Raw genomic sequence first — 15,458 nt, 5'->3', positions numbered from 1 at the left:
TTGTCTTCATTGATTTGTCGAAGGAGTTTGACACCGTGGACCATGTTGTGTTAGTGCAAAGGTTAAAATGTTGTGGAATTACTGGTCATGCTCTAGATCGGTTTATAAAGTACCTATCAAATCGTACACAATGTGTAATGGTGGATAGTTGTAAATCTGAGTCCATAGAGGTGTGCTCAGGTGTTCCGCAAGGTTCTATTTTGGGCTCACTCTTGTTCATTTTGTATATCAACAACATTAGGGATCTTATTGAAACAGCGGATGTTCCTTTTTATGCAGATGATGCTGTTCTTTATTCAAGTGGGGCGGCAGGGTAGCCTAGTGGTTAGAGCGTTGGACTAGTAACCGGAAGGTTGCAAGTTCAAACCCCCGGCTGACAAGGTACAAATCTGTCGTTCTGCCCTTGAACAGGCAGTTAACCCACTGTTCCTAGGCCGTCATTGAAAATAAGAATTTGTTCTTAACTGACTTGCCTTGTTAAATAAAGGTAAAATAAAAAAAAAAGTGGTAGTAGTTTATCTAAAAGACTACAGGTGCTGCGGACACGCTCCGCTTACAGAACTAGAAATACCTTGGGCCATGTTCTAGGCTAAGCCATAGCCACAATGAGTAGGGGTGCACACTGCACATAAACTGGTTAAACATGTATTTACACAACACAGAGGCTATAGAAACGTCTAATAACAGACCATCACATTACCCATAGGCCTTCAAATCAAACCGGTCCACATCTTCAATAACCGTGATCTCGATTAACAGATAAACAAAATGACAGAACGGGCAGGAAAAAGGGTTGCAAACCCACATCTACAAGGAAATGTCAGTGGGCGTGAGAAGCGGCCACAAACGAGAACAAACATACAGTAAGCACTCAAAATAAATCCCCAAACTGAAGGAAAATGACTTCACTTGACTAGCAAACGTAAGCTAATGACAAGAAGGGAATTTAATAGCAACAGGACTCATGATTACATCGTGCTATATAATCAGAGAAAGAACTTGGAAAAACAACACTAAATGGCTTCACTGTGAGAATCAGAGAGACACGTGGCTCTTGTAGGTCTACTGGTGGGTTTAGTAAAACCTTTATTAGCGCTAGCCTAGTGGGGAGTGTTTTTCCTAAGATAATTCATTGTTTGTCCTAAGATAATGATTAAGATAATAGCAAAACCGCAATGGTGCTTAAAGGAAAATACAGCTCAAAAAATATCCTTTGGTATTTGTTTCACTAGTCCACTGTTGATACAATCGCAAAATGTTTTGCATGTCATCAATCAAGATTTCCAGATATAGAGAAACAGTATGATGCGTGGACTAATGAAACAAATACCAAAAGATACAATGTTTCAGCTCCCAGTAGAAGCTCTCAGGCCTCGGTCTCTGTGTGTGTGTGTGTGTGTGTGTGTGTGTGTGTGTGTGTGTGTGTGTGTGTGTGTGTGTGTGTGTGTGTGTGTGTGTGTGTGTGTGTGTGTGTGTGTGTGTGTGTGTGTGTGTGTGTGTGTGTGTGTGTGCGTGTGTGGGTTGGAAGTGACTGAATGCAAATGATTCTCAGATCACTGCATCAGTATTACAGCTGACCTCAGAATAGAGGCAATAAATGAGGAGGGAGGGAGCGTGAGAGAGAGAGAGAGAGAGAGAGAGAGAGAGAGAGATTGCATAAGTGTGGTTGAATGAAAGAGATTAAATGAATGAAAATTGGGAGGGAGAGAGGGAGGGAGATGGATATAGATCACACACAACAAGGCCATGTACTTTCTTCAAAGCCAGATCAAAACCCATAGGAGGAAAGCACAAACCTCCATATGGCTTTGACACGCATGCACACTGCAGGGGGCATGTCAAACAGTGCCATGTTCAATGACTCACCACAGATAAAGCAGTTAGGAGGGGAGGGGAGGAGGAGGGGAGGAGAGGAGGGGAGGAGAGGGGGAGAGAGAGATCTCAATAGAGGTCCCTGTTTCTCCAGCTGGGAGTTAAAGCCTGTTCTGGAGGAGGCCCTGATCTGTGTGTGTGTGTGTGTGTGTGTGTGTGTGTGTGTGTGTGTGTGTGTGTGTGTGTGTGTGTGTGTGTGTGTGTGTGTGTGTGTGTGTGTGTGTGTGTGTGTGTGTGTGTGCACGGGCGCTGTGTGATGTTTCTGATGCTGGTAGTCAATACCTGCTCCAGAGGGGCAGCAGAGAGAGGCCTTGGTACATGTAGTAGAGCTCCAGGTGCCAGGTGCCCCATTACTATAGTTACCACCTGGAGAGGAGGAGGAGGGATAGTGATAGGGAGAGGGATAGGGAGGGAGGGATGGGGAGAGGGTTGGGGAGGGAGGGAGGGATGGGGAGGTAGCGAGACTGAAAGTGATGAATCTCTGGTTCTCAGGGCTGCTTTTCTCTCTTATCTCTTCTGCAGTCTGACATATTCATCACACACCACTGGGACAGGGGGCCTCAGCAAGTGTGTGTTTGTAGAGGGAGAGAATGTGCAAGCATGTGTGTGTGTGAAAGCTTTAGTGTGTGTGTGACCCCTGCTGGCCAATCGATCGCCGGCCCACGCCATTTCTGGGTCCTTCAGGCCCGTCCCTAGTTGTTGTGCAACAGTGTGTGTGACTCCTCTCCTGTATTAAAGCTGCTTGTTCAAGAGTAACTGTTCTATTTTCTATTACCCAACAAATGTGAAATATAAAAGACAAATCAACAAAGGGAACAGTGTTACTGCCATCTAGAGTTTGTGTGTGTACGGTCGATAGATTTCTCAGCGCTCCAGCCAAGGCTTGTGATTGGATACAAACAGGTGGTAGGGTGATGGAGAGGAATGGGAGGCCTAGTGAACGTTTCATTTGTGTTTTTCTCGGTCGTTTCCATCCCTCTGTTTCCATCACTCGCTTTATGAGAAGGGAGGAATGACAGAAATCCCTGGCTTTGGTAGAAGAAAATATATTTCTCCTCCGTGGAGCGGGGTACATGATCCCTCGTTTAGAAGGGGTTTGTAGGGGATTGTCTGTGGAGTGTGGTAGGAAGAGAAGAGAAGCTCAAATACTCATGCAGACTTAGAAAAGGACTTAACCTGACAGTGAGTTTTCATAGCACGCACGCACGCACACACTACTACAGAAATAATAAATAATACTAGTAATAATAATTTGAATTGTTATGCTAAAACGACTAGCACGGAGGGGAGCAGTGTTGTCTGGAGAAACCACAGATGTGTCCTGCATCAGGAGAACAGGCCGGATCAGCTACCTAACAACACAGTGACATATCATACTTCACTGTAGTGAAATCTACCATTCAACACCCGTCTGTGACTATTCCCGAGCCACACACGCGCACACATATCTCTCTGTCAAATCTCCTGCTAGTCCATATACACTCCAGTGGGAAGAAATGAGAATGGAGATGGAAACGTGAGAGTGGAGTGACAAACTGTACAACTGTATGACACTCAAGACAACAGACAAAAGACAAGAGGACCGTCCCAGTTTTTCTCCTGAGATATTGGACAGTGCAATTGTTTTACTGTTGTCAGTATTCACATATGAAAGCTTGAGTCTGACACAAGCAGACACTTAGAGATGGCAGTTCTGATCAACTTGATTCATCGCTGAAGGGACTTGAGGGCCCAGCAATATAAATCAATAACCTTGTTTCACTTTTGTCATTGTAATTGTTCAGCAAAAAATGATATATTTCCAGCAATGTAAAAACATAGCAGCTAGTACCAGGATAGGCTACATGAATGTGGAATGTGCTTTCAGATCAGAATCAGGCATTAAAAGTCAATATTTTTCAAGAAGGTTCCTAATGACAGAGCAGAGGATGTGCTCAGTGGACAGGAAAGAACAGTCTCATTAGACAGCCTTCATAGAGCACAGAAAGACCGATCTCACAGAACCTCCCTCTTTGTTTCCTTTTCCCTCTCGCCCTCCAAATTCAAACCATTATTTCTCCCTCGCTCTCTTTATCCATTTCCTAATCTCTCACTCTACAGGTCTGCCTGCCTGTCTCTCTCTCTCCTTCTCATAGAAGGTAGGCGTTAGAGCTGTAATGGTCACTAAGTATAACGTGCCAGTGGTTGAGGTAATGGTAAGGCAGAGCACAGTGTTAATATAATATAATGTAGATGTATGAGTCTCCATTGCAGATGAGATGCCATCAGTTACCTATGTGTGTGTTAGGCAATTATGCAAAGAATAGGCACATACTCTGCTGCCAATTTACCCTCAATTGGCTCAGTGTGTGTGTGTGTGTGTGTGTGTGTGTGTGTGTGTGTGTGTGTGTGTGTGTGTGTGTGTGTGTGTGTGTGTGTGTGTGTGTGTGTGTGTGTGTGTGTGTGTGTGTGTGTGTGTGTGTGTGTGTGCGCGTTTGTCTGAGACAAGAAAAGGAAGATATATCATAATGGGTGGTTGAAGTAACTACAGTCCATATGTGGTCCTCTAAAATAAAGTGGCAGACTTCACCGAGATTGAACCCTGCAATCTTCCCCTCTTAAAAACAAATAGAACCTCCCGGGTGGCGCAGTGGTCTAGGGCACTTCATCACAGTGCTAGCTGTGCCACCAGAGACTCTGGGTACGCGCCCAGGCACTGTCGCAGCTGGCTGCAACCAGGAGGTCCGTGGGGCGACGCGCAATTGGCCTAGCGTCGTCCGGGTTAGGGAGGGCTTGGCCGGTAGTGCACAGTGTTTCCTCCGCCACATTGGTCGGGTTGGATGCGTGCTATCTTAAGAAGCAGTGCGGCTTGGATGGGTTGTGTATTGGAGGATGCATGACTTTTGACCTTCGTCTCTCCTGAGCCCGTACGGGAGTTGTAGCGATGAGACAAGATAGTAATTAAAAAAATAGAACACCTCTATTTCTCTCTCTTTCAGAGTGGATGAATGGTGCTGCAGTTTTATGAGCTGCTGACCAATTCTGATGTTGTGTTTATTTTCCCACTGGTCTGAACTTTTTTTGTACATACAGTGGGGCAAAAAAGTATTTAGTCAACCACCAATTGTGAAAGTTCTCCCACTTAAAAAGATAAGAGAGGCCTTTCATTTTCATCATAGGTACACTTCAACTATGACGGACAAAATGAGGAAAACAAATCCAGAAAATCACATTGTAGGATTTTTAATGAATTTATTTGCAAGTGATGGTGTAAGAGAGGCCGACGTGCGGGCACCCTGGCAAAACTATTTCGGTGAGTAAATAAATCGCCAACGTGCAATCACTGGAGAACTGGACGAGCTCCCTTCGAGTTAGATAAGCTGTAGACCAGTGGTTCTCAACTGGTTGTGCCAGGGCCCCCAAATTTGACAAGGACAATTTATTCACAAACCAATATTATGGACTGTTAATGATTGCATTTTGTAATGTTGTATTGCAGCTGCCTTCTTGGGCAGGCTTCACTTGCAAAATAGACTCTGTCTCACTGGGCTACTATTATGGTATTAAAGAAAATCATTACACAGACATATTAGCTGAGAAAACATTTATAACCAATTCAAGAGAATAAGCCGTTTAATTAGGCGACCAGTTATGGGGTGGGGTGTAATAAAGGATCAGACTCAGAACATGACATTAAAACCAGTCCAATAATGTTAATGAACAGTAACACACACCAGTCCAATAATGTTAATGAACAGTAACACACACCAGTCCAATAATGTTAATGAACAGTAACACACACCAGTCCAATAATGTTAATGAACAGTAACACACACCAGTCCAATAATGTTAATGAACAGTAACACACACCAGTCCAATAATGTTAATGAACAGTAACACACACCAGTCCAATAATGTTAATGAACAGTAACACACAACAGTCCAATAATGTTAATGAACAGTAACACACATCAGTCCAATAATGTTAACAGTAACACACACCAGTCCAATATTGTTAATGAACAGTAACACATACCAGTCCAATATTGTTAATGAACAGTAACACACACCAGTCCAATATTGTTAATGAACAGTAACACACACCAGTCCAATAATGTTAATGAACAGTAACACACACCAGTCCAATAATGTTAATGAACAGTAACACACAACAGTCCAATAATGTTAATGAACAGTAACACATAAGTGTTTAAAATAGAAAAAAAAACAATCTTAGTATTTTCTTATCATCAATTACCATGTGAATAGTTTCACAACCTTGAAGTTCTTTTAAAAGGTGTAAGTTAACCAGTTCAATAAAATGTCATATGAATGTCATAATTAATTAACAATAACATTTGACATAGTGAACAAAAACTCATGAACCTGTTCATTTATTGTGTGCGGGGCCTATCAGTGGGAAAGCTGGGGGTGTTTCTTCAGTTTGATACGTTTATTGAAGTCCGGGGTTGACAGGGACACTCTGAGGTCATTCTGGCTGTCCAGTTTGTTTCTTCTTTTAGTTTTCAGCACAGCCATAGCAGAGAAGCCCCTTTCACACCGATATGTAGTGCTGAACGATAGCAAGGTTCTGATTGCACGACAGGCAAGAGCAGGATACTCTCCCACTACGCTGCTCCAGAACTGTGGCAGTGTCATTTCCAGGGCACATGCTCAGTCCGCGATCAAAATGACAGTTCCAACAGCTGTCATCTTAATTGCTTGGCAACATGACACATCCCATCTCCATTCAAAATGGGGTCGCGTATCCAGTCATCTTGTCTCCTGTTCTCCTCCGGGGAGTAGTCGCAAAACTTTCCCTGCAGCTTGACAAGATACTGTTTAATGTTGTTTTTCAGTGTGTCGCCGTGCAACTTGTTGATCAGATTCTGAATCTCAAAATCAGCATTGGGAAACATGTCAATCCTCCCGTTAGGAACATGCTTTGAAGGCGTCCACTTTGTCCATCTGTTCAAATTGATTGTGCCCCCTCCCTTGCATTGACACATTGAGAGAACTCAGATGATCAAAAATATCCGCCAGGTAGGTAACCTGCACCAGCCATTCCTCACAATCGACATGTTTGGCCAGAGGTGACTTGTTTTCCGAAAGATACGCAGCAATCTCCACGTGAAGCTCATAAAAGTGACCCAACACTTTACCCCTGAGCCAGCGGACATCTGCATAATAAAGCACCTGCTGGTGCTCGCTCCTCATATCCCTGCAGAAGGCCTGGAAACACCTGCTGGTGCTCGCTCCCCATATACCTGCAGAAGGCCTGGAGACACCTGCTGGTGCTCGCTCCCCATATACCTGCAGAAGGCCTGGAAACACCTGCTGGTGCTCGCTCCTCATATCCCTGCAGAAGGCCTGGAAACACCTGCTGGTGCTCGCTCCCCATATCCCTGTATAAGGCCTGGAAACACCTGCTGGTGCTCGCTCCCCATATACCTGCAGAAGGCCTGGAGACACCTGCTGGTGCTCGCTCCCCATATACCTGCAGAAGGCCTGGAAACACCTGCTGGTGCTCGCTCCCCATATACCTGCAGAAGGCCTGGAAACACCTGCTGGTGCTCGCTCCCCATATACCTGCAGAAGGCCTGGAGACACCTGCTGGTGCTCGCTCCCCATATACCTGCAGAAGGCCTGGAAACACCTGCTGGTGCTCGCTCCTCATATCCCTGCAGAAGGCCTGGAAACACCTGCTGGTGCTCGCTCCCCATATCCCTGTATAAGGCCTGGAAACACCTGCTGGTGCTCGCTCCCCATATACCTGCAGAAGGCCTGGAGACACCAGCTGGTGCTCGCTCCCCATATACCTGCAGAAGGCCTGGAAACACCTTCTGGTGCTCGCTCCCCATATACCTGCAGAAGGCCTGGAGACACCAGCTGGTGCTCGCTCCCCATATACCTGCAGAAGCCTGGAAACACCTGCTTTTCGTGGAACTGTTTTTGATATAGTTGACACACTTGATCACATCCTGGAGAGTGGCGTGGAGGTCAGGCACCATGTATTTCGCTGCCAATGCCTCCCTGTGTAGGAAGCAGTGCTCTCTCCATGATTCGCTTTACTACTCTGGAGTGCTTTCCCGTCATGGCAGCTGCCCCATCAGTGGTCACACCAACTCACCCATCCCAGGCCAGTCCCCCAGAGCTCAGGTACAGTAGATGTCCATTGTGTTAAAGACAGCCTCTGCACAACTGAGCAAGAGGACAAGTACATTAGAGTGTCTAGTTTAAGAAACAGAAGCCTCACAAGTCCTAAACTGGCAGCTTCATTAAATAGTACACGCGAAACACCAGTCTCAATGTCAACAGTGAAGAGGCGACTCCTGGATGCTGGCCTTCTAGGCAGAGTTCCTCTGTCCAGTGTCTGTGTTCTTTTGCGCATCTTAGTCTTTTCTTTTTTTTGGCCAGTCTGAGATATGGCTTTTTCTTTGCAACTCTGCCTAGAAGGCAACATCCCGGAGTCGCCTCTTCGACGTTGAGACTGGTGTTTTGCGGGTACTATTTAATGAAGCTGCCAGTTGAGGACTTGTGAGGCATCTGTTTATTTATATCCATTGTATAATGATTGTAATTAATCCAAATTATATCCAAACCTAAAAGAAAATGATTACAAACCTAAAAAGTGACGTTTGTTGCCAACTATGTAAAAATAGCCCAAAAAGCCAACAATTAAAAACATTGCAGCCTGCAGGTAGAAATTATCCCGATAAAAATGTATTTCCTATAAATCACATTGGCTTTGCATGGCCTGTCTGCAACAAACTTGAAACATTGTGTAAACTATTTACTAATTGGTCCGGCCCAAAGCTTGAACTAGCAAACTTGCAATATTTTATCAAATATTCTGCGCCCTCAGAGACTTGGAAAGATTCTCAAATACATTGAGGAGGGAAAAACAGACTTAGTTTGCTTGATGTTTGAAGTGAAGAAAACATTAGTTTGAGAAGCGCCACAGCTCATTAGTGATGGGGCGTTAAGGCAATCAGAAATACTATCAGATTGTCACGATCGTCGTATGGAGTAGACCAAAGCGCAGCGTGGTTAGAATACATTCTTCTTTATTAATGAAGAACACGAAGAACACTTAAACAAAAACAACAAAACGAAGACGATGACCGTTATATAAACAATGTGCTAACGTGCAACATAACATAGACAATAACCCACAAAATACCCAAAGAAGATGGCTGCCTAAATATGGTTCCCAATCAGAAACAACGATAAACACCTGCCTCTAATTGAGAACCAATCTAGGCAACCATAGACCAACATAAACACCTAAATGAAAACAACCCCATAAATCTACAAAAACTCCTAGACAGTACAAACACCATAGAATGAGACAAAACACACCCATGTCACACCCTGACCTAACCAAAATAATAAAGAAAACAAAGAATACTAAGGTCAGGGCGTGACACAGATCCCCAAATGGGCTCATTTATATCACTTTTACTCTGCTAACCTTGGCTTTAGTAGGGTGGTCGGTACTCTGCTCTCCCCAGTCTGTCTATGGAGAGCGCTGCTCAAAGCACTGAGTGCAATTTGTCAGCTTTGCCGTTTTAAACTCTCTGTAAAACTTAATACGGATCACAAAGCACAATCTCACTGGATTTTTTAGAAATGGTAATACTGTTTTAAAAAAGTACATATCAACCACAATACTACATTTTTCTGTTTTCTGTTATTTATCTCCCTTATGACCCTTTCAGGAAAAAATCACAATCGCAAGCATTTTGAAGACAACTTATTAGAAAGAAATATCAATCCTCATCCATCTCTGCAGCTCTCCAACAATCAAGCCTTTATTGTAAAGTGGCCAGACGGAAGCCACTCCTCAGTAAAAGGCACATGACAGCCACTTGGAGTTTTCCAAAAGGCACCTAAAGGTCTCTTAGACCATGAGAAACAAGATTCTCTGGTCTGATGAAACCCAAGATTTAACTATTGTGCCTGAATGTGTCACGTCTGGAGGAACCAGGCACCGCTCATCACCTGGCAAATACCATGCCTATGGTGAAGCATGGTGGTGGCAGCATCATGCTGTGGGGATGTTTTTCAGCGTCAGGGACTGGGAGACCATTCAGGATTGAAGGAAAGATGAATGGAGCAAAGTACAGAGAAATCCTTGATGAAAACCTGCTCCAGAGAGCTCAGGGCCTCAGACTTGGGTGAAGGTTCATCTTCCAACAGGACAACGACCCTAAGCACACAGCCAAGACAACACAGGAGTGGCTTGGGACAAGTCTCTGAATGGCCTTGAGTGGCCCAGCCAGAGTCTGGACTTGAACCCGATCGAAGAGACCTGACAATAGCTGTCCAGCAACGCTCCCCATGCAACCCGACAGAGTTTGAGAGGATCTGCGGTTAAGAATGGGAGAAACTCACCAAATACTGGTGTGCCAAGCCTGTAGCGTCATACCCAAGAAGACCCGAGACCGTAATCGCTGCCAAAGGTGCAAAGTAGTGAGTAAAGGGTCTGAATACTTATATAAATGTAATATTTCTGTTTTTTATTGTTGATACATTTGCAAAAATGTATCAACAATGCTTTGTAATTAATGCTTTGTCATTATAGGGTAAAGAGAGACCTAAGACAACAACATAGCATGGTAGCAACACAAGAAAACACAGCATGGTAGCAACACAACATGACAACAACGTGGTAGCAACACCACATTGCAACAGCACAACATGGTAGCAGCACAAAACATGATGCAAACATTTTTGGCAACAGACAACAGCACGAAGGCAAGAAGGTAGAGACAATAATACATCACACGAAGCAGTCACAACTGTCAGTAAGAGTGTCCATGATTGAGTCTTTGAATGAAAAGATGGGAGATAAAAGCTGCCCGGGTTGAGTGTTTTCTGCAGCTCGATCCAGTCGCTAACCTAAGCGAACTGAAAAGAGGAGCGATGTGTGTGCCGTGGGGACCTTTAACAGAACGTGACTGGCAGAACAGATGTTGTATGTGGAGGATGAGGGCTGCAGTAGATATCTCAGATAGGGGGGAGTGAGGCCTAAGAGGGATTTATAAATAAGCATTAACCAGTGGGACTTGCGACAGGTCCACAGAGAGGACCAGTTCACAGAGGAGTATAGAGTGCAGTGATGTGTCCCATAAGAAGCATTGGTGGCAAATCTGATGACTGACTGGTAAATCACATCTAGTGATGCAGCCAGTCAAGATTCTCTCAATGGTGCTGAAACCTCCCTCGGGAGGTAGACTGGTCGGCATTTAACAATCAGGTATTCCATTTTCAACCTCTCCCTGACCCAGTCTGTAATACCTACATGTTTCAAGCAGACCACCACTGGTGGTGGTCAGATTTGCCACCAATGCTTCTTATAGGACACATCACTGCAAGAATGCGAAGGTAACTTGTCTAAATGACTATCGCCCCGTAGCACTCACGTCTGTAGCCATGAAATGCTTTGAAAGGCCGGTCATGGCTCACATCAACACCATCATCCCAGACACCCTGGATCCACTCCAATTCCCATGCCGCCCCAATAGATCCACAGACAACGCAATCTCTATTGCACTCCACACTGCCCTCTACCACCTGGACATGAGGAACACCTATGTGAGAATGTTGTTCATTATCTACAGCTCAGAGTTCCACACCATAGTGCCCTCTAAGTTCATCACTAAGCTAAGGACTTTGGGACTGAACACCTCCCGCTGAAACTGGATCCTGGGGCCCGAGTTCCCTGCCATCCAGGACCTCTATCCTAGCGGTGTCAGAGGAAGGCCTTAAAAATGGTCAAAGATTCCAGCCACCCAAGTCATAGACTGATCCCCTTCCTACCGCAAGGCAAGAGGTACCGATGCACCATGTCTGGAACCAACAGGACCCTGAACAGCTTCAACCCCCAAGCAATAATACTGCTAAATAGTTGGAAAAACAGTCAACCAAATAGCTACTCGGACTATATGCATTGGCTTTTTTGCACTAACTTGTTTTACTCATCACATACTCTGCTGTTACTGTTAATGATCTATCCTGTTGCCTAGTCACTTTATTCATAGTTATATGTACAGTACATATCTACTTGAATTACCTCGTACCCCTGCACATTGACTAGGTACTGGTACCCTGTGTATATAGCCAAGTTGTCATTACTCATTATGTATTTATTATTACTTTTATTATTATGGGTTATTACTTTTCTATTATTTCTCTATTTTCTCTCTCTGCATTGATGGGAAGGGCCCGTAAGAAAGCATTTCTCTGTTAGTCTCCACCTGTTGTTTACGAAGCATGTGCCAAATAACAATAGATTTGATATGAGGCCTGTGCCCTGCGTCTGGTGCTTTGTGCAGACAATTCCATGACTCACTGGCCTCTTTGTGATTAGTTTGCTTTCTGAACAAAACAAAGTACCAAGATGTCTATGTCTAGTTTTTTTTTTTACCTCAGAGGCAGGGTTATTTGGAGTACAGATTCAGAGTGAGGACACACACACACACTCACACACACACACAGGCCTCCCACATCACCTTACACCCAGCTGATAAGTGTGTATATATGTCTCTATAACCATCAGCATACACACACAACAGAGAGAGGGAGAGTGATATAGTGTGTGCATGTGTTTTCTTACCCTCTGTGCTGAGTCCAGGGCTGGAGGTAAACTGGGCCACATCTACAATCTTCACAGCAAACTGCTGTCCTGTGTCTCTGTTGATACATCTCCTCACCACGCTGAACGGACCCCTGCACAGGAAAGAACACACACACCTTAACATCTCATACCGTCATACATAGGACAGAACACCTTAACATCTCATACCGTCATACCTAGGACAGAACACCTTAACATCTCATACCGTCATACATAGGACAGAACACCTTAACATCTCATACATTTATACCTAGGAGAGAACACCTTAACATCTCATACCGTCATACATAGGACAGAACACCTTAAAATCTCATACATTTATACCTAGGAGAGAACACCTTAACATCTCATTAATTTATACCTAGGAGAGAACACCTTAACATCTAATTAATTTATACCTAGGACAGAACACCTTAACATCTCATACATTTATACCTAGGAGAGAACACCTTAACATCTCATTAATTTATACCTAGGAGAGAACACCTTAACATCTCATACATTTATACCTAGGAGAGAACACCTTAACATCTCATTAATTTATACCTAGGACAGAACACCTTAACATCTCATTAATTTATACCTAGGAGAGAACACCTTAACATCTCATACCTTTATACCTAGGACAGAACACCTTAACATCTCATACCTTTATACATAGGAGAGAACACCTTAACATCTCATATATTTATACCTAGGAGAGAACACCTTAACATCTCATACCTTTATACATAGGACAGAACACCTTAACATCTCATTAATTTATACCCAGGACAGAACACCTTAACATCTCATTAATTTATACCTAGGACAGAACACCTTAACATCTCATTAATTTATACCTAGGGCAGAACACCTTAACATCTCATTAATTTATACCTAGGACAGAACACCTTAACATCTCATACCGTCATACATAGGACAGAACACCTTAACATCTCATACCTTTATACATAGGACAGAACACCTTACCATCTCATCATTAAATACAAAATAAACACAAATAGTGGGTTGTATATATTGTAAGAACCTTTTAACTGTACCCCTTTTGATTTACAGTACCAATCAAAAGTTGGGACACACCTACACATTCAAGGGTTTTTCTTTATTTTGACTATTTTCTACATTGTAAAATAATAGTGTACACATCAAAACTATGAAACAACACACATGGAATCATGTAGTAACCAAAAAAGTGTTAAATAAATCAAAATATATTTTATATTTGAGATTCTTCAAAGTAGCCACCCTTTGCATTGACAGCTTTGCACACTCTTGGCATTCTCTCAACCAGCTTCACATGGAATGCTTTTCCAACAATCTTGAAGGAGTTCCCACATTTGCTGAGCACTTGTTGGCTGCTTTTCCTTCACTCTGTGGTCCAACTCATCCCAAACCATCTCAATTGGGTTGAGGTCAGGTGATTGTGGAGGCCAGGTCATCTGATGCAACACTCCATTACTCTCCGTCTTGGTCAAATAGCCCTTACACAACCTTGAGGTGTGTTGGGTCATTGACCTGTTGAAAAACAAATGATAGTCCCACTAAACTCTAACCAGATGGGATGGAGTATCGCTGCAGAATGCTGTGGTAGCCATGCTGGGTAAGTGTGCCTTGAATTCTAAATAAATCACTGACAGTGTCACCAGCTAAGCACCCCCACACCTCCTCCATGCTTCACAGTTGGAACCTCACATGCGGAGATCATCTGTTCACCTCTCTGCGTCTCACAAAGACACGGCGGTTGGAACCAAAAATCTAAAATTTGGACTCATCAGACCAAAGGACAGATTTCCACCGGTCTAATGTCCATTGCTTGTGTTTCTTGGCCCAAGCAAGTCTCTTCTTCTTATTGGTGTCTTTTAGCAGTGGTTTCTTTGCAGCAAATCGACCATGAAGGCCTGATTCACGCAGTCTCCTCTGAATAGTTGATGTTGAGATGTGTCTGTTACTTGAACTCTGTGAAGCATTTATTGCCAAAAGAATTAGGAGATAGATGTGCTCAAAGCTGACCAATTTTGCAAACCCCATGAGACATCCATGTCTTCAACACTGGAAAAGAGAAATGTTTGAGTTTGAAGGGGTGCGGTCAAAAAGTGATTGAAATCAAATAGAAAGACCCTAGTACAAGTATAGTCTTTAACAAACTAATGTATTCATTCAATTGTCCCTTAACGTCTCTGCAGTACCCAAAAGCAAGACATTGAGGCTGAATATGATTACACTATATAAAACACACACAACCCAAGCACTCTAGTTTAGATAAGAGAGTTGAGGTCAGTTCCATCAGCTTCAGTCAGTTCTGATGTTGAATCATTCTAAGATGAGGAAAATGTAAACCACACCAGTGACCTTAACACAGATGGAGTAGACCCTGAGTCAGTGAGAGGTGTTTAGTGAATACAAGGTTTGCGCTGCCCTCGCAGACCTCTCACAGTAGCTTGGCAGTTGGCACAGAGCAAAAGGCACACACACACACACACACACCCTCACACACACACACACACACACACACACACACACACACACACACACACACACACACACACACACACACACACACACACACACACACACACACACACACACACACACACACACACACACACACACACACAGAGACACACACACACACATTCCTTGGAAAGCAGAGCCTCTCCTGCCTCAGGTGTGTGTATGCTAGACAACGTCTGATTAAAGATGACCCAGTTCACACACACCCTCAGAGAATACAAAGAGACTGAATATGAGTGTGAGTGCGTATGGGTGGGTGCGTGCGTTTGTGCATGCGTGTGGGACAGTTTGAGCGCATTGCTGTCGCTCTCCTTTCATATTCCCTCCCTGTCCGACTCCCCCATCTCTGTCCCTCTCCCCACTTCTCTCCTCCCCTCCCCATCTCTTCAATTCAATTAAACGGGCTTTGTTGGCATGAGAAACATATGTTTACATTGCCAAAGCAAATGAA

At 43.9% G+C, this 15,458-nt stretch overlaps 1 protein-coding gene across 13 annotated transcripts in view; it reads right to left on the bottom strand.

Annotated features, from left to right (window-relative positions):
• The window catches only part of LOC135547311 (peripheral plasma membrane protein CASK), a 203,510-nt gene that overhangs the window by 103,624 nt on the left and 84,428 nt on the right, over nucleotides 1-15,458 (bottom strand). For all 13 annotated transcript variants that reach the window (XM_064976171.1, XM_064976173.1, XM_064976176.1 and 10 more), the window contains exon 2: nucleotides 12,473-12,585. In XM_064976171.1, the coding sequence (XP_064832243.1) occupies nucleotides 12,473-12,585 (113 nt within the window). The remainder of the gene's footprint in view (nucleotides 1-12,472; nucleotides 12,586-15,458) is intronic.

The sequence above is a fragment of the Oncorhynchus masou genome, chromosome 10 (assembly GCF_036934945.1).
Source record: "Oncorhynchus masou masou isolate Uvic2021 chromosome 10, UVic_Omas_1.1, whole genome shotgun sequence".
NCBI lineage: Eukaryota > Metazoa > Chordata > Actinopteri > Salmoniformes > Salmonidae > Oncorhynchus > Oncorhynchus masou.
Note: the sequence above shows the minus strand (reverse complement) of the source record. Positions and strands in the feature narration are given on the sequence as shown.